General features: G+C 49.4%; 1 protein-coding gene across 7 annotated transcripts in view; it reads right to left on the bottom strand.

Annotated features, from left to right (window-relative positions):
- The window catches only part of Adcy6 (adenylate cyclase 6), a 45,358-nt gene extending 26,355 nt beyond the window's left edge, over positions 1-19,003 (bottom strand). For 3 of the 7 annotated variants that reach the window (XR_005731851.2, XR_013422936.1, XR_005731852.2), the window contains exons 1-19: positions 12,243-13,104; positions 7,919-8,068; positions 7,420-7,541; positions 7,214-7,325; positions 6,917-7,044; positions 6,301-6,459; positions 6,083-6,224; positions 5,840-5,968; positions 5,555-5,580; positions 5,174-5,321; positions 4,837-4,934; positions 4,604-4,691; positions 4,330-4,446; positions 3,921-4,079; positions 3,430-3,608; positions 2,514-2,549; positions 2,301-2,430; positions 1,716-1,979; positions 576-780 (exon numbers count right to left, since the gene is read on the bottom strand). Coding sequence is in view for 4 of the 7 variants with exons in the window: in XM_040280725.2 (XP_040136659.1) it covers positions 576-780; positions 1,716-1,979; positions 2,301-2,430; positions 2,514-2,549; positions 3,430-3,608; positions 3,921-4,079; positions 4,330-4,446; positions 4,604-4,691; positions 4,837-4,934; positions 5,174-5,321; positions 5,555-5,580; positions 5,840-5,968; positions 6,083-6,224; positions 6,301-6,459; positions 6,917-7,044; positions 7,214-7,325; positions 7,420-7,541; positions 7,919-8,068; positions 12,243-13,100 (3,250 nt within the window). In the remaining 3 variants the exon portion in view is untranslated. Of the gene's footprint in view, positions 1-575; positions 781-1,715; positions 1,980-2,300; positions 2,431-2,513; positions 2,550-3,429; positions 3,609-3,920; positions 4,080-4,329; positions 4,447-4,603; positions 4,692-4,836; positions 4,935-5,173; positions 5,322-5,554; positions 5,581-5,839; positions 5,969-6,082; positions 6,225-6,300; positions 6,460-6,916; positions 7,045-7,213; positions 7,326-7,419; positions 7,542-7,918; positions 8,069-12,242; positions 13,105-17,571; positions 17,730-18,980 lie in introns of those variants that run through there. The other 4 variants (XM_040280725.2, XM_078014766.1, XM_078014767.1 and 1 more) reach the window with 4 other exon arrangements.
- Positions 19,004-26,073: the final 7,070 nt, after the last annotated feature.

Genomic DNA, 26,073 nt, shown 5'->3' with positions numbered 1-26,073 from the left:
AAGAGGAAGTACCTCTATTGAACTGGCCACAGATAAGGACACAGGCATTGGAGTTTAGATTAGGTAAGCCTGGTTTCAAATCCCAGTTTAGCCACCTACTAGTTATTGATGTCTGAGAGTCTCTCTTATCTTTAGAAAGGGAATAGTAATGTGAGGATTAAAATGTACTCAAAATATCTAGGACAGAGTCTAGAACATAGAAGTACCATAATAAATTACCTCTCTTCTTTTTTTCTCCCTTGTGATACTGAGGATTGAGCTGAGGTGTGCTTTACCACTGAGCTACATGCTCAGTCTCTTTTTTTTTTTTTTTAATTTTAAGACAGAGTCTCCCTAAGTTTCCCAGGCTGGTCTCAAATTTAAGATCCTCCTACCTCCACCTCTCAAGTTGCTGAGAATATGGGTGTACCCACCACACCTGGCTGGTCTCTGTTCTTAATATCAATATAGATATAGAAGGTAGAAGGGGAAAAAACCCCACAGGAGCCCTGATGATCTGTGACCCCCAGCCTGTACCCTCAACTTCACCCAGAAACAGTCCTGGAAACACCTGCCAAGGAACCAGGCCTTCTCACCAATCTTCATCTGGAAATTGTTGAAGGAGTGCTCATTGATGTGCTTCATCTGCTCCATGAGCCGCATTGCATAGTCTGCAAGGGCAGTGATGTGGGATCGTCCCACCTGATCATAGGTGCTGGCATTCAGCCCAGAGGCAGCCATGTAGGTGCTACCAATTGTCTTGATCTTTTCCAGTTGCTTGAACCGTTCCTCGCTGATGATCTGGACAATACAGGGGAATCTAGTTGTCAAGGCAAAACCCAGCTCTGCTCCAAGGCTCATTCCTCTCCATACCTTGGCTGCTTTCCCTCATTTCTATCTTGAAAGTACCCCCCCACACACACACCACCATTACCACTTTTTCTTTTTAATATTTATTTTTCAGTTCTCGGCAGACACGACATCTTTGTTTGTATGTGGTGCTGAGGATCGAACCCGGGCCACACGCATGCCAGGCGAGCAAGCTACCTCTTGAGCCACATCCCCAGCCCCACCATCACCACTTTTTAATGGATGAGCTCCCTTCCAGATGCTGCTCTCACTACAGAACTGAGCAGCCAGGAAAACAGGCAGTCTAGGGACCTAGGCAAGGCCTTGAGAATAGCACTTGGGACGATCAACTGTGATGCTGTGATGACCCACTCAGAGAACACAGAGGTCATTGAGCATTAACTACTCCAACGCTCATCTCTGGGGGGAACTGAGTCCCAAAATGAGGAAGGGACTTCCCATTCCTGACCTGAATGTTCAGAACACTTCCTCATATTTTGCTTCCATTTTCTCTATTCAGGGAATGGTCTTATTTGCTTGGTCCCATGAGGTCAGACTACTGCTTTCCTTTTCATGACATCCACCTCTAGTACCTTTCCTATCCCTTACTAATCATTATGACCTCCTTTGTTCCCCAATAAGGATGTCCTGTCCCCACTGGGGCTGACCCCGCTTGCCACCTCTGACCTTCATGGGTTCTTTTCCTCACCTCCACTGTACCTACTCTTACCCCTATCCATGACATCACTGGTTCCCATTAAATCTCCCTTTCTCCTCCATTACCACCCACCCCCTCTAATTGTGGCCTTCTCATCCAAAGTTCACATCACTCCTCTGGTCCCCAAGTTCCTCTACTCTCTGCCAGCACTGGTCAACTGGACAAATACCTCATCAAAGTCAGCGATGATCTCGTTGAGCAGCCGCAGGCACTCGACACCCTCATTATTTGCCTCCAGCTCCACATAGAACTCGGAGAAGTTGGCAATGGAGGCAAACATAACAGCCACACACTCACACGACTGATAGTAGAGTTCATCATTCCGGCGCTCACGGGCCAGGAAGTGGGCAGCCACATCCTTGGGTAGAATGTTATGCAGCAACCGCCGGTTGTATGCTTGGAGCTCCTCCATCTCCTCCTTCTCCCCTGTTGCCTGTGGATACCACATCCATCGCCCATTACCCAACATTCACAAGGGGTGGGTATAGTGGCCAAGGCCTGGAGTTGAGCATCAGAGGGAATCATGTAGAGGAAGAAAGACACTGATAGATAGATGAGGCCTAAAGATCAGGCAAAGAGGTGAAGGGGGCAAGTATAGGAGACAGAGGGAAGGGCATGAGCACAGAGAAGGCATGGGACTAGTTGGGCTTAGGGCAGCCTGAGCCTTAGCCAGCTAGCAAGAAATGCATTTTTGGCTTTGCCCAGGCTCTGGCCCCAAGTTCCTCCACCTCTGCCAAAGGCCCATCCAAGTCACCTGCAGTTTCCAGAGGAAGTCCAGGCGGGCAGTTGACTCCACCTGCTGGGCATGCAGATACAGCGCCAGTGCAAACACCAATAGGATCACAGGGGTCATGTATTTGAGTGCCACCCTCCCTGCAGCTGGGCTAAGGATAAGCAGAGACATGCTTGGTATCCGCAGGAGGCAGCTGATGGCCCCACCCTTTGCTTCCCTGGAGCCCTCACTTACCAGTCCAGCCCATCAAAGGTCTCATTGGATGGAACCCTGGCATGAAAATACAAAAGACAGGAAGCATCTTCAGTGCTTTCTGGGTTGCTTGGCAGGCCGTGGAGAAGGGACAGAGACTGCATTACTTACTATGCGACCAGTCAGGCATTGGGCCAGAGCTTTTCTATATATTAACTCATTAAGAGCAGAGGCCTTAAGAAAACTTCTACTCCTAGTGGCTCCTCTACTTACTAATATAGGACAAATTACTTAAAACTAAGTTCAGTTTCCTCATAAGCAAAACAAGAATCAGATCTAAATAATGCATATGGAAGGCTTAGCCCATACCTGGCATACAGTAAACCTTCATAAATGTTAATTACTATTATCTTTATAATTACCCTATGATATAGGTGGCATTGCCATTTTACAGGTGAGAAAACTGAGGTTCAGAGAAGTTAACTCACCTGTCCAAGGTGACATAGCTAATAAATGGTAGAGCAGGGATTCAAACCCAGCAGTCTCCAGAGGCTCTCTACCTCAACAAGCTATGGCTACATATCACAAGGGGTAGGATTTTGCATAAGAAAAGTCAGTGTGGTGTCCTTAAGCAGGAGTTAGAAATGTGGGTTCTAAGCCCAGGCTCTGCCACCAAGCAGCTCGTGACTCACAGGTGTTAAGACATTGGGTAGGAAAGCACCAGGCAAATGTCAGAGGGAATTTTTGTTAGAGACAGGGATTTTTTGAGAACTGGGGTGTTTCCCTGGGATAACTACTTGGGGTCACATGCCAGGAGTTCCTCCATTTCCTCCCTTTCTCCCACGGGTACATAATAGCATTCCAAGGGTATAAGGGCCTGGGCACAAGAGAGAGACTCAGTGACCCAGAAGAGTCAGGAAGACTTCTGGAGTATTAAGGGGGCTGAGAATAAACTTACAAGCCATGGACACCAAGCAGTAGGTCATAGTTGTCGAAGATGGTGGCTGGGGGACCCAGCAGAAGCAGCATCAAATAGATGAGCCCCAAGACAAAGATCATGGCCAACTTGCCGATGCTGCTTATGTGCAGGAAGACAGAGCTGGCCAAAAGACTCAGGAGCATGTTCCCAACGAAGTACTGGGGGAGGGGGCGATGGCAGAGGAAGCGTTGGGTGACAGCAGAGGTACTGGCACCCAGGGCAGGAAGAGCCCTGCACTCCCCTGCCTGACCTATCCTCCCCTTCCACAACCCTCAAACCCCAATATCCCTCACCCTCCATGCCTGGCCTACACCACACTAGGGCCCCTGATTACTTAGAAGTGTGGGTTCTAAGCCACACTTGGGGAGTCTGGTGAGTTCCTGGGTGCCCAGTGCCAATCATCAGCCTGGCACAGGAGGACCAAAAAGTGTGCCAGGATACCCCCCTCTGCCTGAACACTGCTTGGACACCTCAGGGAAGCTGCAGGTGGGTGCGGTGCCCTCACACAGGGGAGCATCCAGGCCAAGAGAGTAATTGAGCTGTTGTAGATGACAGGCAGTGATGTCAGCAGGTGTTAAATTCAGCATCTGGGCTGCACAAGTCCGTATGGGGGTGTGGTCACAGGTGAACTGCAAAAGTCAGGTACATATCAGGGTACCAGGAGGGGAAGGGTTACAAAGGCCATGCCCAGGTGCCTTATATTCCAAGGGCCAAAGCTCTCAGGGGATGACAAGAGGTGGAGGAAATGAAGAAGGAGAATTGGCATTAACCATTCCCCTCATCCATGACAGCAGGCTCCCTGAGGGCAAGAAGCATTCCCAGTGCCAGAGTAGTGCTCGGCACAACGCAGAGGTGGAAGAACTCCCACTGGACTCTTACCATGTTAGCAATAGCAGAAATGAACACAAGGAGGACTGAAAAGATGCCGACTGTGGTGCTATGTGCCCGTGAACGGACAATGCTACGGGACAAACGCTGCAGGGCCTTGGGGAACAGCTGTAGTAGCAAAAGACCAAAAGTTAGAAGCCACATCAGCCAAGAAGGAAGGCCACCCATGGATGGGACACAGAAGGAGAGGAATGACCTTTCCTCTCTCTCCCCATGGGTCCCCCTCCCTACCACCCAAGATCCCTGAGGAAGTCCCCCTACATACGGAACCACAGGAGTATACAGCACAGATCAGCACAGTAACCAGCAACAGCAGGAAGATACTGGCATAGATCCCAAGCATCAGGGTGGAGCTGAGGCAGGGAAAATGTTGCTCAGGAAGATGTGGACACTTTGTCCCAACCCCAGAACAAGCAGGGATGCAGGCTCCAGGAACTGGGGGCTTGTATGGGTGTTTATGACTATTCCAGGGAGGGTAATGAGGGGCAAGGCTCTCACTGTGGGAAGATGAGGAGCTGGATGAAGCAGATGAAGCAGAAGACCAGCAAGGCACAGGCGACATAGGCTCCGAAGCGGGGATCCACCTTCCGTGAGTACTGAGGGAGAGGGGGCTGAGCTGAGCACTGGGTGCTGCTGCCCTGGGGCAGGCAGGGACAGCAAAGGCAGGGTACTCCTCAAGGGGAGGAGAAACAGTTTGACCAATTGATATGAATCTCCACCCTACTGTGCTCCCTCCCCATTCCTCAAAACCCTATCCTGATCCCTCACCTGTGTTCAACCTTTCCTGCCTGAATCTGCCCTTCCCCCAGCCCTCATCCTTTTGTATCCCCCAAACCTTCTTCTCAAGATCCTCTCTTTGGAAGGTGAGCAGGAACCGGCGCACATGGTCCTTACGCAGCTGATCAATGCTGCGGGCATCGATGGCACGACCCAGGAACTCATCCACCTCATCCTCAGGGTTCAGGGCATCTTGGGCACCCCGGCTGAGGGCAGGGGACATGCTTCACCAAGTGCATGAGCAATAGCATGTGATAAATAGTGAGAGGAGGAGGGCATAGGCAGCAACCAAGCCAGTGCATGTGAGCCACGTATGTGGCTCCTGCTCCCACACACATATCAAAAGCCCAGGAAAGAAGGGATCTCAGGTCCTGCAGCTCCAGTCCAGGTGTAAGTACCTTCTCCCTCCTCATCCCCCCTCCTCAACAACCTGACTTACTTGTCTTTGCTGGAATCATCAATGCCCTGGAGAAGGGAACAGAGTATGAATGAGGGGAGGGGCCACCACCCTCACCTCTGCAGTCCCTTCTCCCATTCCCAACACTGAGTAGAGGGTGTCCCCACATATGCTTTCGGGTACATGGGACCCCAGAGATGAACCATTCTCCTGACCCCAATACTAGAAAGCACACATGAAGTTGGCAGCTGTAGGAAGGAGGGGGTTGCAGTGTTGAAGGAAACAAAAAAAGTGAGGCCCCATGTCCTGGTCTCGAGGGTCCCTCACCATCTGGCGAAAAGCTTTGGAGTCCTTGGTCCGGGAGAAAGCACGATCAGGCACCCAGCGTGGCATTAGCCCTTCCATGGAGTTGGCCCGTGTCCGCTGCAGCTTGGCCAGCATGGCCTTCTCCTCTTTCTGTGAGGGCAGTGCGGATATAGGTTTAGAAGAAGGTCCCCAAGAAGGTCTTTGCCGACTCATCTCTATTTGTCCCTGCTTGCCCTTCCCCCCCAGCCCTGCCTTGGCCCTGACCCTTTTCTGGCTGGCACCCAGGATGAGGAAAGTCTCAATACGCTGCTCCTTGAGGTATGCGTTGCGCTCACCACCATGGCCTGGCTCCACCTCATAGTCCCCATTCAGGTACTGCAGCGTGGCCCGAGTGATGTGGATGCGTCTGTATGGGACCAGGAGGTGAGTCCCTGAATCTCCCACCTCCTTCCCATCCCCTACCACCTGGCTCTTCTACTCACCCAGCCCGGCCCCCTGCCTCCATGTGGTTGGCCAGGGTTACATCGTTGGACCACACATCAAACTGCCATTTCCTCAGGCCAAGGACACCACAGTGTACACGCCCACTGTGGATGCCCACACGCATGTTCACATTCACGCCTGTCACCTCACGCACCAATCTGGGAAGATGCAGCTTGGGATCAGCTCTTGGTACAGTCTTCCCCTCCCCCAGTCCATAACACAGGCAGCCCAGGGGACAAGTACAGATTACACAGTTGCAGGGGACAGAAGCATAGCCTTGGCTGGACATTGGCAGAAGGCTGCACGGGGCTCAAGGACAAAGGTTTGAGAGCTGTGTTAGCAGGGCCTGTAGCATTTTGTGAAACTGAGCTGGCAGAGGAAGAATCACATCTCTCACCCTCAGCCTGCTCAGCTGGCATTTTCTGCAGCCCCATTCCCCACCACCCAGCTCCCTGCACCCTCCAGGCTGGTTGGAGTCTAGAGGTGCCACATGGGTCTTCACACAGGCTGGAGAAAGAGCCAAGGCTGAGGAAAATTCCTGAAGACACATTAAAGAGTAGGAATAGTATGGGACACCCACAATTCCAGGAATCCTGGGAAGGGAGCACTGCTTACGAGATGGCCTCGATCATGTCCACCCCCATCTCCACACAGCAATGGGCATGATCTGCTCGGGCCTCCGGCAGCCCTGACACACAGTAGTAACAATCCCCTAAGATTTTGATCCTGAGGCAATGATTTTCCTGAAGGGGAAGAGGTAAAGGAAAGGGTCACCTTTACTCTCCTACCCACTCAGCCTACCGGGGCTCACCGCCCTCACTGTACCCTATCTGCCACCCACACCCCTAACTGCCACAGGTAAAGCTGGGCTTTCACCACAACTGGCACCACCCCAAGCCCCAGCACCCTCACCGCGGCCAGCTTGTCAAACCGGGCAAAGAGCTCATTCAAGGTCATGACCAGCTCCTGAGCAGTGCACTGAGAGGCCAGGCTGGTGAAGCCCTCAATGTCCGCAAACAGGATGCTGTGGACAACAGCAAAGGATAGGTGGGCCATGCAGCCCTCAAAGTCTCCCAGAACCTCCCACCCCTCCTGGTATCCTCCTATCCCTGCCCTACCTGACATTGTCATGCTTTTGGATGTAGATCTTGTGGAACATCATGTCTTCTTTTTTTGTGTTGATGTCTTCTTTCATCTCCATGGCAACATGCTGGGGCAACACCGAGAGCAGCAGCCGCTCCTAGACCAGTGGTTCCAACAGGGCACTGCTATCCTCTTTACAATTCTTCCTAATCCTTCCACATTATCTCTGGGGACCTGAACTTCCCTTCTGGACTGTGACCCAACACTGTCCACCAGAGTCCTCAGCAGTCTTCCATCCCAGCCCTCTCTAATCAACCCTCACTCAATCTCCCAAATGCACTCCTATCTACTCCCACCCCTGGACAAGACAGAATCCCAGTGTCACAGAGCCTCTGTGATGGAGGAACTATTATAGTTCCTCTGTCCAGGAGGAACTATTCACAGAGTTCCACAGACTTGAACAAGCAGCAGATCCAATCTGTAAGCTATTGGGGAATTAGGAGGGGAACACTGGTCAGGGGAAACAGCTCCCACCTGCTGCCGATTCTCATGCTGCAGGTGCAGACGAGCCTGGATATAACCGCGGGTCTCCTGAAAGGCCTGGCGCTGAGACACCTCAGCTGGGTAGTGTGTGCAGATGCCAATGACGTTGGTGCAGAGGAACAGCACCACATTAGCACCAAGCTGCAGGATGGTGGCAGAGGCAGATGGGTGAGCACCCACACCAACACACACACACACACACACACACACACACACACACACAACTTGCTAGGCTTTCTCTAAATGTATCCCTTTGAGAGAGAAACCATAGTTCTGCACCCTCTCTGTCCCCATCCCTCAAACATATCTCTCCCATTCCTCAAGGACTTCACATCCTGGCCCTCTGCCTGGGTCACTCCATGACTAGAAAAGTAATATTATCATAGCATCTGGGAACAGGAGCACCAACTAGGACCAGGTAGGTCATGGTGCCCACCTCAGCTCCCTATGATCCCCTGCTTCACAAACACCCAAAAGAAAGACAAAGGCTGCTCCCCCTACATGTGATTCTCCTTACAGAAGAATAGCACCCACGAGGGCTGGGGCTGTAGCTCAGTGACAGAGCTTGCCTAGTAGCATGTGTGAGGCACTGGGTTCAATCCTTAATACCACATAAAAATAAACAAATAAAATAAAGGCATTCTATCCATCTACAACTAAAAAAAAAAAAAAAAAAAGAATAGCACCCAGGAGGCCTGAGCTCTCTCCATCCTCCTCTGAGTGGCCCAGGACAAGTCACCTGTCTCTGGGCCTCTGTTTACTCATCTATAACTCAAACAGGGAAGAATAAGAAGATCTCTAGAACTCTGGCTCCCACTTAATGATAAATTTGTTTAAAAGAGGCTGTGTAGTTTCTCTTGCCATTAAAATAATAACACAACTATTGTTTAATGCCTAACTGATTTTGAATTTTGATCTTGTGTAGAAAATAATTTAGTCTGGTATATTATTTTGGTAATGTAGTCTATTATAAAGTTCAATACAGCATAAAGATCCCTTTGTTAATAAAAAAAATTTTCTAAAGTCTCTCCCTGCCCTGCAGACTGAATAACAATGACCATTATTACCATTATTATTATTATTAATTATTATTATTATTATTACCAACACCATAGCTGGTTTGTTGGCCATCTGCAACATGCCAGGATTCTATGGACACTTCGTATACATTAATTTATGCATTTCTTACAACTCTATGAATTGACAATATCCCATTTTATTTATTTGTTTTGGGTACTGGGGATTGAATCCCAGGACACTTTACCACTAAGCTACATTCCTATTTATTTATTTATTTACTTACTTACTTACTTAATTATTTTAAATTTTGAGACAGGGTCTGCCTAGGTTGTGAATGTCTCATTAAATTGCTGAGATTTGCCTTGAACTTGTAATATTCCTGACTCAGCCTACCGAGTTGCTGGGATTACAGGGGTACACCACCACAGTAACAGCATCCCATTTTAAAGGTGAGGATCTCAGAGTACAGAGAAGTTTGGTAACCTGCCCAAGATCACACAGTTGGTGTGGCTGGTATGGGACTTGAGCCCAGGACAGTTAGTCTCCAAAGCCTGTGTTCCAACCTAGTGCATTCCAGGTTTCCAAGAGTTCTCCTTGTTCCACTCAATCTCAAGGCCAAAGCTCAGAACCCAGGCTTGGGAGTCATCAATTCCACTATACAAAGAACCCTCTATAACTGGGGATGAGGTACCTCCATGTCTGGCTACCCTCAAGGTATAACTCCCCGCCCAACACACTAGGTCCTGCTGGGCCCTGCCAGGTCCCACACCAAGGCCCCCACCTTAGGCATGGTCAGCCCTCATCATTATCCCTGGCTGGCTGGAGAGCAAATCCAAGAAAAGCTGGCCTCAGTGCTTTTGGAAACTAGGGGGTTAACCTGGCACTTACAGCTCCACCCCAGAGCTGGATGGGGCAGGGCTCTGGTCCAGGAGAAGGGAGGGAAAGCTTACCAACTGATCTGAACCAGAACTAGTCCTACAGACTTCAAAAGGTCATTTAATTTAGGGGACCTCAGTTTCTTCTATGTAAATTTGAGAAGTAGTTTTGGCTAACTCCTAGTCATTTTCAGCTATGACCCCCCCAAGACTGGCCTCTCAGCTTTCCTCCCAGTCCAGTGCACAAGGCCCCAGGCCAAATAGACCGAGGTCCCCCTCCCAGCAGCAGGGGTGAAGAGGGGGCACACTCTCTCCCCATGGGGCTTCTAAGAATAGCCCCCAGTGAGGGAGAAGGAAAAGGGGGGCAAATCAGGCAACTTCCCTTCCTGGCCCCAGGAGCCCAAAAGGAAAATGTGAGTCACGGTGGAGGGAAGGGGAAGGGGGATGAGACTGAAATAACTGTTCATACACATCCCTGTCCGACTGTGAGAAAAAATGGATGCCAGGACACTGGAGGAGATGCCAGCCTGGGCTGGAGTCACCAGGTGATACTGCTCAGTGTGTCTGAATGAGTGGGCTGGGGAGGAAGGTCCTTCTCACTAACATGACTGGGGCTGGATCTGGGAAGGGGCTGACCAAAGGAAGCTCAAAGGAGGTCACAAAACCCCACCCCCTCCAAAAACACACAGCCCAAATGGGCACAGGGAATTGTTCTCAGCTCATAGGAGGCTATATGAGCAGCCCTGGCCTTACAGACAGGCATAAGGGCAGCACAACTTTCTTCATCACTCCAAAAATGTATTCGCCAAGACCCACAGGATTAGGCCAGGTACCCTTACAGAAGTGGGACGCTGGCAGTTCTGACCTTCCTGAAGCTGAACCTCCCCAATCAAGCACCAGGCCTGGCTCTGGGCATCATGCCAGCAGAGAGCAGAGAAGAGACCCACCCACCTCTGGCCATTCAGAGAGGAACGGGGAAGGAAGGCACCACCTCTAAGGTCCCTCTCCTCCAAGATGGCAGTCCAGCCCCAAAGCCCACCTTAATAGACTGAAAGAAAAGCTGGGGGACCAGCAAGGGTAGAAGGACCTAGCCCTTTAAGAGGTCCAATAGTGCCCTGTGGGCACGTGTTCCACAAACAAACGGGCTATAAAGTTACTTTTAAAAAGGTACGTTGTGTTCTGGAGCACAGGCTGGGCGGGGAAGGGCATCATGCCAGAGCACCTAGCTCCTCACCCTGGGAGCCCCAGGCAACTTCCTCTCCATGGTGAGACCAGGGTGGGCCACAGACCACAAGCCCTGGGCAAGGCAGGGGCTAGTCCCTCACACACTGAGAGAAGTAGAGGACAGCACTCAAGATTGGTGCCAATGATTGCCCATACAGAGTGCTGACTAGGGGAGTGTACCAACAGCAGCCTGGCCTTTGCACCACAGCAGGGGATAACATGAGAACCCACTAACATGTCTCTCTGAAAGGAGCTTCCCAAAAATCCTTATAGCACTCCCCACAGCTCACTGCCACAAGTGGGAACCCTGACCTGTCAGATCCTACTCCACTCAGAGAAGGGTAAAGTCCTCACAGCAATACCATGAGATATAAGCTATTTTTACCCTGGTTTTACAGACTGGGAAACGAAGCCTGGAGAGGCAAGTTAGTTGTCTAAGATCCCACAGAGCAGAATGCAACACACTGGACAACCAGTCTACCTGCAACCACACCCTTATTCTCACTTCCATGTGGTGATACTGAGCCCCACTTACCCACACTCAGCACCCCAAGACAGTATCCAGCCCATACAGAGAACCTCAGAGCAAGATTGTGGACCAAGATGTGTGGACATTAGACTCTGGTGTTCCTCTCTTCTCTAGTATAATTCCATTCAAATCACCCCCAGCCCAGGAGAAACCCAAGCTCTCTACCTTCCCTGTTGTCTCAGAAACAGCCTTAGTCTAGGAGAGAGGTGACTCCTTCTTTACCAATTCTATCCAAAACCTGTTCTTCCCTTCAGATCATCACCTAGAACTGCTCTTTAGGGATGGTACCAGGGCCTGAGTCTCAAGGGTCAACTTGGGGACAGAGGATACAACCTGCACAACCTTCTCAGTTCCACCGTAGCCCAGGGTCTAAACATCACATCCCCACCTCAAGCCCCACATTGTGTCTCTCTACAGGCTACATTATTTCAGCAGGCTCAGGCCAAAGAGCTGGAGACTGTGATCTATAGTGACAGACTATAGGCCTGGGTTCTGGAATCCATACTCCTCTCAGCAGTATCCCCTGCCACAGATTCCAACTGGAGTGGCATTCCTCAAACCTGGCCTCCCAGCTAGAAATCCCCACACTCGGGATCCACCCATGACTTCCCTACCCTTCATTACCAAGTCTCCTTGCCATTCCTATCCAAGTGCTCTCCACACCCACCTGCTTCCAGAGGAAGGTGTCACCACGGTTGAGTTGCCAGGCCAAGATCAAATGCAGCGTGGAGAGGCCCAGTCCACTGAGCACAGCAGCCCGCATGCGGATGGGTAGGAGTGTGTAGGTGATGTAGACGAAAAACACGGGGCACCAGAGGCCTGCCGAGGGGCTGTGCGGGTTGGCTGCCAGGGCACCCCCGACCTGCACAGCCGCCAGGATGCCCAGCACCACGTAACTCACCACCCACATGGAGTCCTGGCGGAAACTGTGTCGGTTACATACCACCATGAGTACCACAAAGAGGGTGGCAGCACAGGCCAGCAGGGCCACGTAGGCAGGCTGAGGGCGTGTGGGTGCTGCGTGGAAAATGAGCAGCACCACCATGAGCAGCACAAGCACCGCCATCAGCAGCGTCAGGCTACTCTGGTTCATCTGGAAGAAGTAGCGCTGGTACAGGCGCTCCAGCTTAGCTGAGCGGAACTGCTTTGACTGGAACACCTGCACCAGACGGCGCCAGCAGGATCTCCTGCTCCTGGGTGCCACATCAGGTGCCACCTCAGCTGTTCCAACTGCTGCTGTCACCTCAGTGTCCTCAAAGCCCAGGGCCACTGCCCGCAACCCCAGCTCCACGCCTTTGCCTGGGCCTGCCCTCCGGATGAAGGCCTCATCCTGCCAGGGGCACCGAGCAGGAGCTGCAGGGGTGGGGCTGGGTGGCTCTGCATCCTGGAGGCAGCTCATATAGTGGGGTGTACAGAAGCCACTGGACCGAGTCCCACGGCGTGGGCGCTTCTGCCCATTGCGTTCACCCCAGGCTGTTTTCCGTTCATCCACTTTGGGGACCAGGAGACCACTAAACCATGACATGCTGCTGGAAAGAAAGGCATAAGATGGTCTTAACAACACCATCAGGGGGGCTTCTGCCACTTGTAATAGTGCATCACCTGACCACTTCCCACAGCCCAGCTAAGCACTTCATATACATCATTCTCATAAAATTACTTTGAAGTAGGCAGTGGCATCCCCATTCAACAGGTGAGAAACCATGACACCAGGAGATGAAGAAACTTCCCCAAGATCCAGCAGCCACAAAAGTGCGAAAACCAAGATTCTAAGCCAAAGCCAGCATGCTTAACAATTCACCTCTCCCCTAAAGGCACTGATTTCCTGGTGGTCACAAACACAAGAGCACATGTCAAGGGGTGAAGCAACCCATAGTTCAGGAGAACTGCAAGGAATAGTCCATACCCTGAGCATGGAAGGCAATCACCACCTGGCACCACTAGATTACTGCCACTGGTGTCCCAGTGGGGCCAAAGCTTCTGACTTTTCAACAAAAACTATATTTAAATGCAACATCTGTTGATTTTTTAACACTGGCAACTAATCCACATTTTCTTTTTTTTTTTAAGAGAGAGTGAGAGAGGGGAGGGAGGGAGGGAGGGAGGGAGGGAGGGAGGGAGGAGAGAGAGAGAGAGAGAGAGAGAGAGAGAGAGAGAGAGAGAGAGAGAGAGAATTTTAATATTTATTTTTCAATTCTCGGCAGACACAACATCTTTGTTGGTATGTGGTGCTGAGGATCGAACCCGGGCCACACGCATGCCAGGCGAGCGCGCTACCGCTTGAGCCACATCCCCAGCCCCACTAATCCACATTTTCAACACTGCAAGCCAAATAAATCATGTCTCTGGAATGAGTTCTGCCTGCGAGCTGCCCATCAGTGACCTCTGTACTAAAGGGAATCTCTTTCCACATCCTTCCTCATCATTCAGATACCCACGGCACATTTCATCAAGCTAAATTCAACTTTCCAGTCAGGTCACAGCTTAAGTAAAACTTCCTCAGGGAAGAATTCCCAGCTCTTCCACCCAAACTAAGTTTGGTCCCTTACCTCTGTACATTTCCTCCATAATAATTATTGCAATTATAATTAAATAATTCCTTGTGTAATGCCCACAAAGCAGAAGGCAGACTGGGACTTCTCTGCATGCCCCTCTACCTACAAGCTTTGTGAGGGCAGAGATTATCTCAATTTTATTCATCACTTTTATCACCAGAGCCATGTAGTGGACCATCTTATAGTAGGGACTCAATAAATACATATTGAAAAGATAGAAAGCAAACAAGCTGAAGGGCTTGGAAATGAAGCAGCTAATAATGATAGTCCTGACTCTGTCTTCCTCACTCCATCTAGTCACTTTAGCTTCTTTGCTGGAACTCGTGTCCCCCCCCACCTGGAACAAGAGCTCCTCTAGGTCAGAGCTCAAATGTCCCCCTTATCAGTGAGGCCCTCTCTAACCACCATATTATAATAGCAACTCCCTTTCCTGGGGCTCCCTATCTCTCTTCCCAGCTTTATACTTTCTCTTACTCCTCAGCTCTTATCAGCAACTGCCATTCTATGTATTTTTCTTATTTGTTCATTGTCTCTCCTAACTGGAATGTCAACTTCATGAAGGCAAGAATTTGGGCCTGTTTTGCTCAGGGTATCCTCCACACTTAGTAGGATGTAAATAAATATTAAGTGGATGGATGAATTATACCCCCCATAAACTTTCTCTGCCTTTTCAAATGCTTAATTCCACTTGATTTCCATTAAAACACTGTGAAGTGGCCACCTGGGGCATAAGACAAATTCAACAGGAAAAAATAAAAGCCGAAGTCCATGCCAGTTTTATGTCTGGCCCAAGCTACAGAGATCCCAGGTTTCCCGGAGGGACGAGCTTTGGACTGGGGTGGGAAGACTCCATGACAATAGCTCTAACATGTCTCCTGACTGAGCCCAGGTCAGGAGTAGATGAACATGAAAGAACTGTCACCTGTGGATGCCCATATTCCCACCAGGGCCACATAACTCCATGTCCACAGGGCACCCTGAGGGGCCCCTTGTACTTAAGCCTGCTGAGCAAGCAGCACTGACATTTGTACTCACTAGGGAACTGGAAGGAAGCGTACCCAGTGCTTGCCCCAGGTGGCCACAGAACCAGACACTCATGCCAGATGAGCAGCACTCCGGACACCCAATTGCCCAAAAAGCAGAAGGCAGGCTGGGACTTCTCTGCACACCCCAAAACCTCCATCTCCTCAGCCAAGTTCTGTCGGCATCCCTTCTCCTATATTCCATACAGCAGCATGCCCTTCAAACTCGAATCACCAACAGTGTCATCTGGAAGGACAGATCGAGACTACAAGACTTTTTTGCCAGGTGGCATTTGGAAAAGGTCACCAAAGGAAGCCTGGCGTTTGACAATATTTCATTAGAAGCACCTTTGGTGTGAGACCAGGTTTCAAACCTTAGTGTGATTATTTGCTAGCTACTCCACCTGGGACAAGTTACTTAACCTCCCTGCATCAGTTTCTTCAACTATAAAATGGGAATAATAATGGTCCTGGGGAAAGAACCTAATAATACCTGTCATATAGTTCACACTTGGTAAATATTAGTTCTTCTCCCCACCCCACAACACTTTGAACCCAAACCTCTGCCAATGTCCAAGAGATGGAAAGACTAAAGTCATGAGTATATCCTTTCAGCCAGTCAGATGCTTGGTTCTATCAGTCCCTGTGTCCTTAGTTGTCAGTCCCCAGAGCTGCTGGGGATAGAACCCAGGCTGAGCAGGTTTCCCACCCCACCCCCACGACATTTTGTTTCAGCCTCTTTCCATTCACCAGTCCCCTGCCCTGTTCTTATCTCCAACCACCACTGACCCAGACCTCTGTTCCCAAAGGACCTGTTTCTGGCCATGTTCCCAGCCCCCTGGAAGCACATTTTAGCATCTGGCTCATACCCACAGAGGAAGGGGCAGACACTGTCCAGGGGAACATATCACCCTTCCAAGAACACTGTGTGACCCCACAAGGGAATAGCTTCAGAGATCTGTAACTGTCCAACCAACTGCAACAATCCTACCCTGGGCTCCACTGCAGGCACTGCCCATCCTGGAGAACTTGCTGGACTCCCAGCACTCCTGGCACCCAATGCCAAGCTTAGTATGGCAGGAAATACAGGAGGTCACTGTTCCAAGCCACAAAACTTCTCTATACGGTCCCTCAACCCTCCCTGTCCAAGAACCCATCACTATGAATACCTGGAACACAGACCACCTCCCTTACCAGCAATCAGAGCTTGACCCTTGCATCTCTGACCTCCTTTCTGAGTCTTGGACCCTTTTCTCCCACAGATCTGCTGCTCCTGGCATCACTAGCACCTACAAGTGGAGCTATGTCCCACTCAGCCCTCAGTCCCAGGCCCAGTGCCTCCCAGACCTCAAGTCCCTCCCAAATCCTGATGCTTCCATGAGACCAGAGTCTGAAGAAAGCCAAGGCCCAGCCCCAAGGATGGCTCTGCCCACTGCTTGGCTCAATCCTCTTCCTGGCCACCTCTCATCCGTCCCATCCCCAGGGGCCATCTGCCCCTGCCCTCCTTGGCAAAAGAAGGCTCCAGGGGTTTTAAAACAATTTCAGAAAGTTCATGGCAAAAAAAGCACCCAGGCGGGGCCCAACAGTGCCAGCACCACCCACCATGCTGAGACGTGGGCCTCAATTCCAGGCCTTTCCAGATGTAGAGAAGCCTCCCCAAGGCCTGTATCTGTAGGTTCAGCACTGCCTTTTCCTCCCTTTCCAGCTCTCCCTAAGGACTGCAAAGGGTTCCTACATCCAGCCCCAACCATACAACCCACCAGGGTCTTCCAGCTCACAGTGGGACTCTGGCAAGGAAGAGGAAGGTCTTAGGAAAGGGTCTCTCACCACCTAATTCCACCTCTGGCTTTTAGGTCGCCCCCACACCTCTAAGTTTGCTCTGAATACAGTTTACCTTCCCTGCAGCAGGCCTTGGGAGAAAGAGGAGAATGACACCACCCCTTTCATTCCAAGGGCTTGGGGTGAGGGCAGGGTGGGAGCCTACCACAGAGAGCCTCCCTCTCCCCTAAACACAATCACACTCTACCCTAAACTTAGAGACTCACCCCTCGGCTCTGCTGCCAAACCCCACAGGCCAGCCCCTCCCCCAGGACACGCTTCTCCCCCACTTTAGGACAAGCCTGGAAACTCCAGCGAGTGGAGGAAGGGAAGCGTGTGGCGGGGAGAGAGGGTGGGGACCCTCGGGCCGGGACCGAGGACTCCTTCATCCCCCATCTCCAGCACTTCTCTTTACCAGCCCCATGGCCTCGGGTCCCCCCACCCCAAATAGTCCAGACTACCCATCTCCGGAGTCGCTGCACCCACCAAAAAAAAAAAAAAAAAAAAACTCGTCGGGAGCCGCGCCGGGGTGCCTCTGCCCCAGCCCCGCAGCCCGAGCGCCGGCGCGGCCACTTCCCCAGCTCCGCTCCCGCGGGCTCACCTGCCGGCTCGGGTCGGCGCCTCCCCGGGGCCCCCGCCCCGCCGCCCCTGCGGGCTCCGGCCGGCCGGCCGGCCGTCCCGCGGTCCTGCTCCGTGTCCGCGCGTCCCGGCCGTCCCGCCCGCCGTCCAGCCGTCCGAGCGGCCCTCGCCCCCTCCCTTGTTGTCCAGCGCAGCCGCCCTCTACCCCGGATCCAGAAGTCCCCTCCCCGCCGGCTCCCGGACTCCCCGCCTTAAAGGCACAAGCTCCTTTTGTCTGGGCACCCCCTCCCCCTCCCCAGGAGCGGGGGGCAGAGTTGCCCATTCCCCTTCCGAGGAACCGGGTCGTCAAAATGGGGGAAGACCGAAGAATGGGACCCCTCCCTTCGCGCGCCCCTTCCTCTCCTCCGGCCTCTTCCTCCCCCAGTCTTGGGAAAACAAGCGGCTACTGTTCTGGGATCAAGACCCGGGAGGGGAGGGAGCTAAGCACTGCTCCCCCATCCCTTCACCCCGGAGCAGCATCCTCCGGCATTCCAGCCCACCCTCGGCCCAGGGGTCCGCGCGCCACAAACCCTCCCTCACTCTGCGAAAATGCCACACCCGCCCAACGAGGGTCGCCTTCCTTCCTGTTGGGGTCCCCAGGGGTGGAGCGGGAGCCCAGAGCCCACTCCTCACCCCTCCTTTCCACTCTGCCCCAGCCCCCACCCCGCCGTGCCCGCCCTCCCTGTGGCGGCCTCGCTCCCTCCCGCCGGAACTCAGTTTAATAATTAATTAAAATTTCATTCCACAAGGCGCCAGGTGTGTGCGGCCTGCTTGCCGACACACCACTTCTTTCCTCTCCCCGGCAGCCCTAGGGGGGCATCGTCCCCGTCGGGAACCTGCTGCGCCCAGGGCACAGCAGGGGGGTGTGGGAAGAGGCATTTTAGACGTCGCCCTCTGGCCTTACGCTCCCTGAGTGGCCCTTTCCCCACACCTTCTCGCACCTGCCAACTTGCAGAGAGTCCCTCCCCGGGCACCTTTTACCCAAAGGTTTGTGCTTCTCCGCTGGGGTGGGGGGCGGGGTGTGCATTGCTAGGTACAAGAGCCGAGAAATTGTTTGGGGCTTTTATTTATTTCCCGTTTGCAGCAGCTGCCCAAGTTACCTGGGAGATGCAAAAATTATGTGAAAGCTCCTTTAACTCTTTGAGGGTTAGAACGATGGTGGAACCAGAAAATAGAGGAGGGTTAATTCCAAGGCTGTGGGTGAGGCTGACTTAAGAGGCAGTACCATTCCTCCAGAGCTGGGAAGAAGGCAGCCTGCCAGGCTTCCCTACGAGCCCCTACCCCGCCGGCGTCCCAGCCCAGGGGGCCCCCAGTTCCCTCAGCCAGACCTGTAGCTCCTCCTTCCATTTTAGCCCCGCCAGCCCCTTCCCCACCCAATATCCCGCTGCTTACCCCAGTCCTCTTCCGGGCTGATACCCCAAGCTGCTGCTTCCTCAGACTCAGCCCTCCTTATACCTAATTTGTCCACTCCAAATCCTCACCAGGATTCCTAAGCCCAGAAGAGAGCTTGAAATAAGGAAGACAGGGGAAGAGTTAGGAAGTTTCCATCACTTATTAGCCATTTATCACTGCAAAGGATATACCTTGGATAAATAATACTTACTCTGTTGGAGCCTCAACTATAAAATGGGATAAAACCATCTACCCTTTCTCACAGGGTTTCAAGATCAGATAGCAAAATGTTGGTTATAATTTGAAAATGGGAAATGAAAATAAGAAAGTGGTAGTTTATTCTACCATATATGATTGGCAGTTGTGCAAGCCTGGCCTCTAATTTGACCTTTGGGGACTCTTTGCCTGATTTCTCCCTTCAAATAGGCAGTGTTCTTCCCACTATCAAAATTTCCTGGGCTGGGGCTGGGGCTCAGCGGCAGCACATTTGCCTGGCATGAGTGAAGCACTGGGTTCGATTCTGAGCACCGCATATAAATAAATAAAATAAAGGTCTATCAACAACTTAAATTTTTTCTTTTTTTTAAATTTCCTCTCAGCCGGCACAGTTCCATGAGCCTGTAATCCCAGTGGCTGTGGAAGCTGAGGCTGGAGAATCCAGAGTTCAAAGCCAGCCTCAGCAATAGGGAGGCACTAAGAAATTCAGTGAGACCCTGTCTCTAAATAAAATACAAAAATGGTCTGGGGATGAGGCTCTGTAGTGGAGTGCCCCTGAATTCAATCCCCAGTACCAAAAAAAAAAAAAAAAAAATCCTCTCCAACTTGAATCAAATATCTACCATTTACTTCTTGTAATGTGTTTATGGGCTACAGAGGGAAATACAAGAAACAATTAAGGTAAAGAAATATAGGGGAGGAACTGGAGGTACAGTGCAAAGATACAGTGTTTTGCCTACCATGTGTTAGACCCTGGGCTCCATTCCCAGTACTGTCAAAAAAAAGGGGGGGTATAAAATGAAATTTTGTATTTTGGAATGGAAGATTTTGTCCTTTATTTTGGAATGAAAAAAATTGCACACCAATCAAAGAAGCTGGAAAAAATATTGTTCTGTGTCCTTCTCTGGGTAGATTAAGGATGCTTCTACCCTAGTGGACAGCAGGTAGGTTAGTCTGGACCCCTGCGTTCCATTTTCAGTTCCTGGAGGGCAGGGCCACTATCAGCACCTTTCCTGTATCCCAACCATCAAATCTGTTTCTAGGACTATAGATTGTTGGAACCTTTAAAATGATTCTAGTCCTTTAATCCATAGATAGGAAACACAAGCTAGTGCTAGGCATGTGGGAAATGCTTAATTATTGAATGTTTAAATTTGTAAACTAGCCAGTTGAAATAAGGAAGACAGGGGAAGACAGCTACTCAGGAGGCTAAGGCAGGAGGGTCACAAATTCCAGTGAAACCCTGTCTTAATTTTTTTAAAAAAGAGGATGTAACTCAGAAGTGCCCCTGAGTTCAATCTGTAGGGTATTTAAGCAGTAAGGAGTCTTAAAGATGATCTAATTCAGCTGCTATACTTTTAGTAGTTAGTAATTATAATAACAAACATTTGTATAACATTGACTATGTGCTGAGTATTCTTCTAGACCCTTAACATTAAATAACTCATGTAAGCCAGATGCAGTGGCCCAAGCCTATAACCCAGCAATTCAGGAGGCTATGGTAGGAAGATCCCAAATTCAAAGCCAGTTTGGGCAAACTTAGCAAGACCCTGCCTCAAAATTCATAAAATAAATAAATAATAATTAAGAAATAACCAATTTACTCTTCAAAACACTTCTGATGCTATTACCTTCTCCAGCTTGAAGATGATACAAATAATACATAGAGAGGTTCAACAATTTCTTCAAGATAAGATGGTAATAGATTCAGATTATGATCCCTTGCAATTTGGCAAAAGATTTGTAACCACTCTGTTATAGTGATTACAAAAAAAAAAAAAATCAACCCTTTGAGATGTGAGATGACTTACTCAGTCACACAGACAGTTGGTGACTTGAGTTGAACCATAACTTATATCCACTGGCCCAAATTCACTGCTCTTTTTATTCTGCTTTACCATAATTATGTCTGTGTATATCACAGACATGAATTGTGCCAATCCTTCCCTTTGTTTCCTTGGAAGCAAAGACATTCTTCTACTGGCTTTGTCCCCATTTGGCTATGGGGAATACTTTTAGGGGCAGTGGGCCCTTGATCTCTAGCTTCTGTGACCCAGAAAGTATGAAAACTACTGCCATTAGCAACTACAAAGTGCCAGAGAGTCCTCAGACCAGCAAGTTAGGGTCTGGGTCTTTTGCTGTCTGTCCTCTTCCATGATAGAGGGATTGCCAATTCTGAACATGTTTCACCCAAATCCTGTGTCTCTGAAACGCATTCAGGTTGTTAGAAAGGTTTGTAGGGGAATAGCTGGATAGGAAACATAGAATCTCTAAGGCGGCTTTTCAGCCTTACCCTGAGCCCTTCAAAAAAACAATAGCCTTAACAGAATATGATGAAATATTAATGTATTACAATAATTCAGTACATAATTTTGTGCTATGACAGATCTAATAAAGTCTAGAATAGCAGGCACCACAAGTTTTAAAAAATAATATGGAGACCTAAAATGGAGAAAATTATATCCGTTTTTTTCTTTGAACTGAAATAAGTTGGTTATTATTCAATTTCCCATGGCAGTCCCCTTTACCCAGCATGTGAAACCCCAACTCTGCTGAGCTGAGTTTGAAAATCGTTGCAGTAAGTAAAATATTCAGAAAGGACCTCCTTTTCCCAGGGTAAAGAATAAACAATAAATCAGGGATTCATTGAAAAGTTTTAACCTTGACAAAGAGAAAGAAAAATAGAGGCAGTCAGCTGAAACTGTCTTTATTTCTCCAAGACTAGCTTGGTCTCAATGGCCATTTTGGTTTTTTATAATACAGACCACAGTCATAGAGGGATGTATTCTCAACCTCTCATTTTCAGGAAGAGGAAATTCCTACTTGGAGCATGTATTATATGTAAATGCAAGTTCCATAAAGCTGTAAGTGTATCTGGACAGCACTCTATAAATACGCAGTACTGAAAACACCCTGTAATGTAACATGAATAGGCTTTAGTCCCCTGAGCATTCCATGGGTTGTTTGAATAACAGCTAAATTTTGACAATGCAAAAAACCATTCCCTAACTTTTCTGCTTCAAAGATCAGATTTCTGCACATTTTATTTTCAGAAAGTAAAAAAGAGGGCTGGGGATGTGGCTCAAGCGGTAGCGCGCTCGCCTGGCATGCGTGTGGCCAGGGTTCGATCCTCAGCACCACATACCAACAAAGATGTTGTGTCCCCGCCGAGAACTAAAAAATAAATATTAAAAATTCTCTCTCTCTCTCTCTCTCTCTCTCTCTCTCTCTCTCTCTCTCTCTCTCTCTCCTCTCTCACTCTCTCTTTAAAAAAAAAAAGAAAAGAAAGTAAAAAAGATTTGTAAGGGCTGAGGCTGTATATAGCTCAGAGGTAAAGTGCTTGCTTAACATGTGCTAGGCCCTGGGTTCGATCCCCAGCACTGCAAAAAGAGAAATATATAAGCCAGATGTGGTGATAATACCTATAAACCCAGCTACATGAGAGGCAGAGGCCGAAGGAACACAAGTGTAAGGTCACCCTGGGTAACTTAGTGAGACCTTGTCTCAAGATATAAAAAGGGATAGGGGGATGTAGCTCGGTGATTAAGTGTCCCTGTATCCTGGTACCACAAAGGAAAAAAAAATGTAAAATCAACCCATATTCATTTAAACCAGCAAATATACCCTGTCCATTTCATCACCCCTAACACAATTTCTGTCACTACTAGAACCACTCAGAGACTCTTAACTTCCTCTAGGGTCCAGAATTGGTATACTACTTGGCCAATCCTAGTCCCACAACCTACTCCCATGTCAACTCCAGAGGGATAACATCCCTTCCCCATCACCTTAGGTCCCCACCATATTCGTGCATTCGGCAAACACTTGAGTGTGTTCTATGACTTAGGCACAGTTTTATTAATAGATGCTGGGGATACAGGAATTAAACTCAGCAGACCCTGTTTTCCTGGAGTTTGTCTTCTAGAAACAAATGAATAGATCAGAAGACAGTTAATGATAATCAGTGCTATGGTGACCAATGAACCAGGGATAGATTGGAAGTGACTGGGGGAGAAACCTAGGTTGGGTTGTCAAGAGAGCTGAGGAAACGACATTTACATGGAGACCTGAATGACATGGAGGCAGCCATGCAAAGAATCTGGGTAAAGAGCATTCCAGGCTGAGGGAACAACTAATGCAAAAGCCCTGCAGCAATAACAAGCTCCCTGTGCTCAAGAAACAGAAAGTTAGTGAGGCTGAAAACGGTCGAAGATGAGGTCAGAGAGGGAGGCATGCCCTGGCTGGTGCAGAGACTCATAGGCCAGGGTAAGGAGTCTGGATCTCATTCAAAGTGTAATGAGAAGCCTTTGGAAGGTGTTAAGCTCGAAAGTGGCATGATCTGATTTATGGTTTTAAAAGATCATGCTGGCTGCTGGGTGGAGAATAAATGGCAGGATCAAGGGATGCAAGAGAAACCACTTAGGAAGCTATTATAGTGGTCCAGGTGAAAAGAACAGTGGCTTGGGAAAGGACTATAATGGTGGGAAGTTAAGGAGTGGAAGCGCTCAAGAAATATTGTGGAGTTGGAGTGCCCAGGTGACCTGCTTTCGTTCCCTCTGCATGATTTATTCACATCAAATAATTTTTGACAGGGAACAAACATTTCTTGAGCACCTACTGTGCTAAACACTGGAAATTCCAGTCCAAAAGGGAAGCCACATTTAGCCTCCTTCTGCCTTACTGCCAAGGAAGTTCTCAGGTGAGAATACTATTGACCACCTTGATCCTACCCCATTTGCAAGGCCAGAGGCACTCCCATTGCCCCACTCCCACCCCTACGCAGTTCCCCAGTGCTGAACTGGGATTGTTGGTGTGGGGCAGTGTTTACAGTTAGAGAATTGATGTCATAAAGAGAAGAGTTCAAAGTCCTCTCAAGATCTCAATGCAAAGACCAGGGGAACCCAAAGCTCCTGGAGTGGGGAAAAGGTGCAACCAGGGCCTCGAGGACCAGAGAAACCTCTTGAGGCCCATGCCACGTTCTCTGGGTGCCCAGAGCCTAGCTTGCCTGAGCCCCACTCAAGCCACACTTCCTCAGCCTTTTTCCCCCACCCTATTCTGCCACACCAATTTCCTCCATGTCTTTTTGGTAAATTTCTGAGTCTCATGCGCCCTCTGATGGCACATTTATGACACTACCACCCCTAGTTCATCTCCCAGCATTTCACTACCTCCATCTACTATAAGGCTCAGGGGCTGTATGAGAAATTCCAGAAAGCCTGGGAAGGGCTGAGAATGTCATTGCATTGGAAAAAAGGGCTACATCAGTGTTTGAGTCTTCAAGGCAGGAGCTAACCCTTCATCTATTCTGTACACAATGTTAGATGAACCTTTGGTTTATGAATCGAATAAACCATTTTTGAGCACCTACTGTCAGCTGACCCCAGTCATCAACAGGTGCAGAGCTGACCCACACTCAGATGATGGGACACTCCCAACTGCCAGCTTTGAGCCTAAGGCTAATGATGTGAAGAAGATAGGACAGTTTAGTATTAATTCTGGTCTCAGCAGCAGGGACAGGAGCTAGAACTAGACTCTTCCTTCCCACTATCCAATTTCCCTTTGTTCCTGCCTGGTTTTTAAGCCTGAGTACCTTGGCCTTTCCATCATTTCTATGAGCAAATCATTCACTATCCTTCCAAAAAAATTGTCTTTTCTGCTCACATTAGTTACAGGCTGTTTCTATTTTTGCAACCAAGAAGATGACTGGTACATTGGACAATTGATCAAGCCTATCTGAGCCCTAGTTTCTTCAGTAAAAAGGGATGATATTGGGCTCAGTGGCACACGCCTATAATCTCAAAACTCAGGAGACTGAGGCAGGAGGATCACAAGTTGAGTCCACCTCCACAAATTGGCAAGACAACTTAGTGAGAACCTGTCTCAGAATTTTAAAAGGTCGGGGGATGACAATGACTTCCATATGCAAGGCTGTTTTTTAGTAGCTTAAAACAACACACGTTTATTATTTCGGTGGAGTCTGAGCATGGCAGGTATAATGCTCTGTTTCATAATCACATAAAACTACAAGCAGGACTGAGGCTGTACTCAGTGGTAAAGTGCTTGCCTTGCATGTGTGAGGCACTGGGTTCAATCCTCAGCACCACATAAAAATACATAAGTATACTGTGTGTTCATCCACAACTGAATAAATTTTTTCTTTAACTAAGCAGGGGGTTAGCTGGTGCTTCAGTTTCATAGGTGGCTATAATGGGGAAGGATCCAGTTCCAAGCTCATGTGATTGTTGACAGGATTCTGTTACTGGCAGGCTGTTGGACTGACGCCTCAGCTCCTTGCCACCTGGGGCTCTCCAGTGTGGCAGCTTGCTTCCTCAAAGCCATCAAGAAGAGTGTCTGCTAATAAAACAGAAGCTCTGATCTCATTCACCTTCATCAAAGGGCCATTCAATCACTTTTGCTGTGTTCTGTGGATCAGAAGCAAGTCAGTGGGCCAATTAATACTCAACAGAAGGGAATTAAAGAGGGAATGAATACCAGGAGATGAGGATCATTTGTGGCCATCTTGGTTGGCTTGCCACAGTGAGGTGGCCATTAGTCATCCTTTGGGCCTTGTTCAAAATCCCACTTTCCTCTTGACTTTTTAAGTCCCTCCCAAACCCAAACCCATACCCATCAAAATTAACCCCTTTTACAAATGAGAAAATTTCTGTGTGTGTGTGTGTGTGTGTGTGTGTGTGTGTGTGTGTGTGTTAGTTAGTTACCAGGGATTGAACCCAGGAGTGCTCCACCACTGCTGAAGTACATCCCCAGCCCTTTTTATTTTTTATTTTGAGACAGGGTCTTACTAAGTTGTTTAGGACCTTGCTAGGTTGCTGAGGCTGGCCTCCAACTTTGGATCCTCCTGCCCTAGCTTCCTGAG

This window comes from Ictidomys tridecemlineatus, chromosome 6 (assembly GCF_052094955.1).
Source record: "Ictidomys tridecemlineatus isolate mIctTri1 chromosome 6, mIctTri1.hap1, whole genome shotgun sequence".
NCBI classification, from domain to species: Eukaryota; Metazoa; Chordata; class Mammalia; order Rodentia; family Sciuridae; genus Ictidomys; species Ictidomys tridecemlineatus.
Note: the sequence above shows the minus strand (reverse complement) of the source record. Positions and strands in the feature narration are given on the sequence as shown.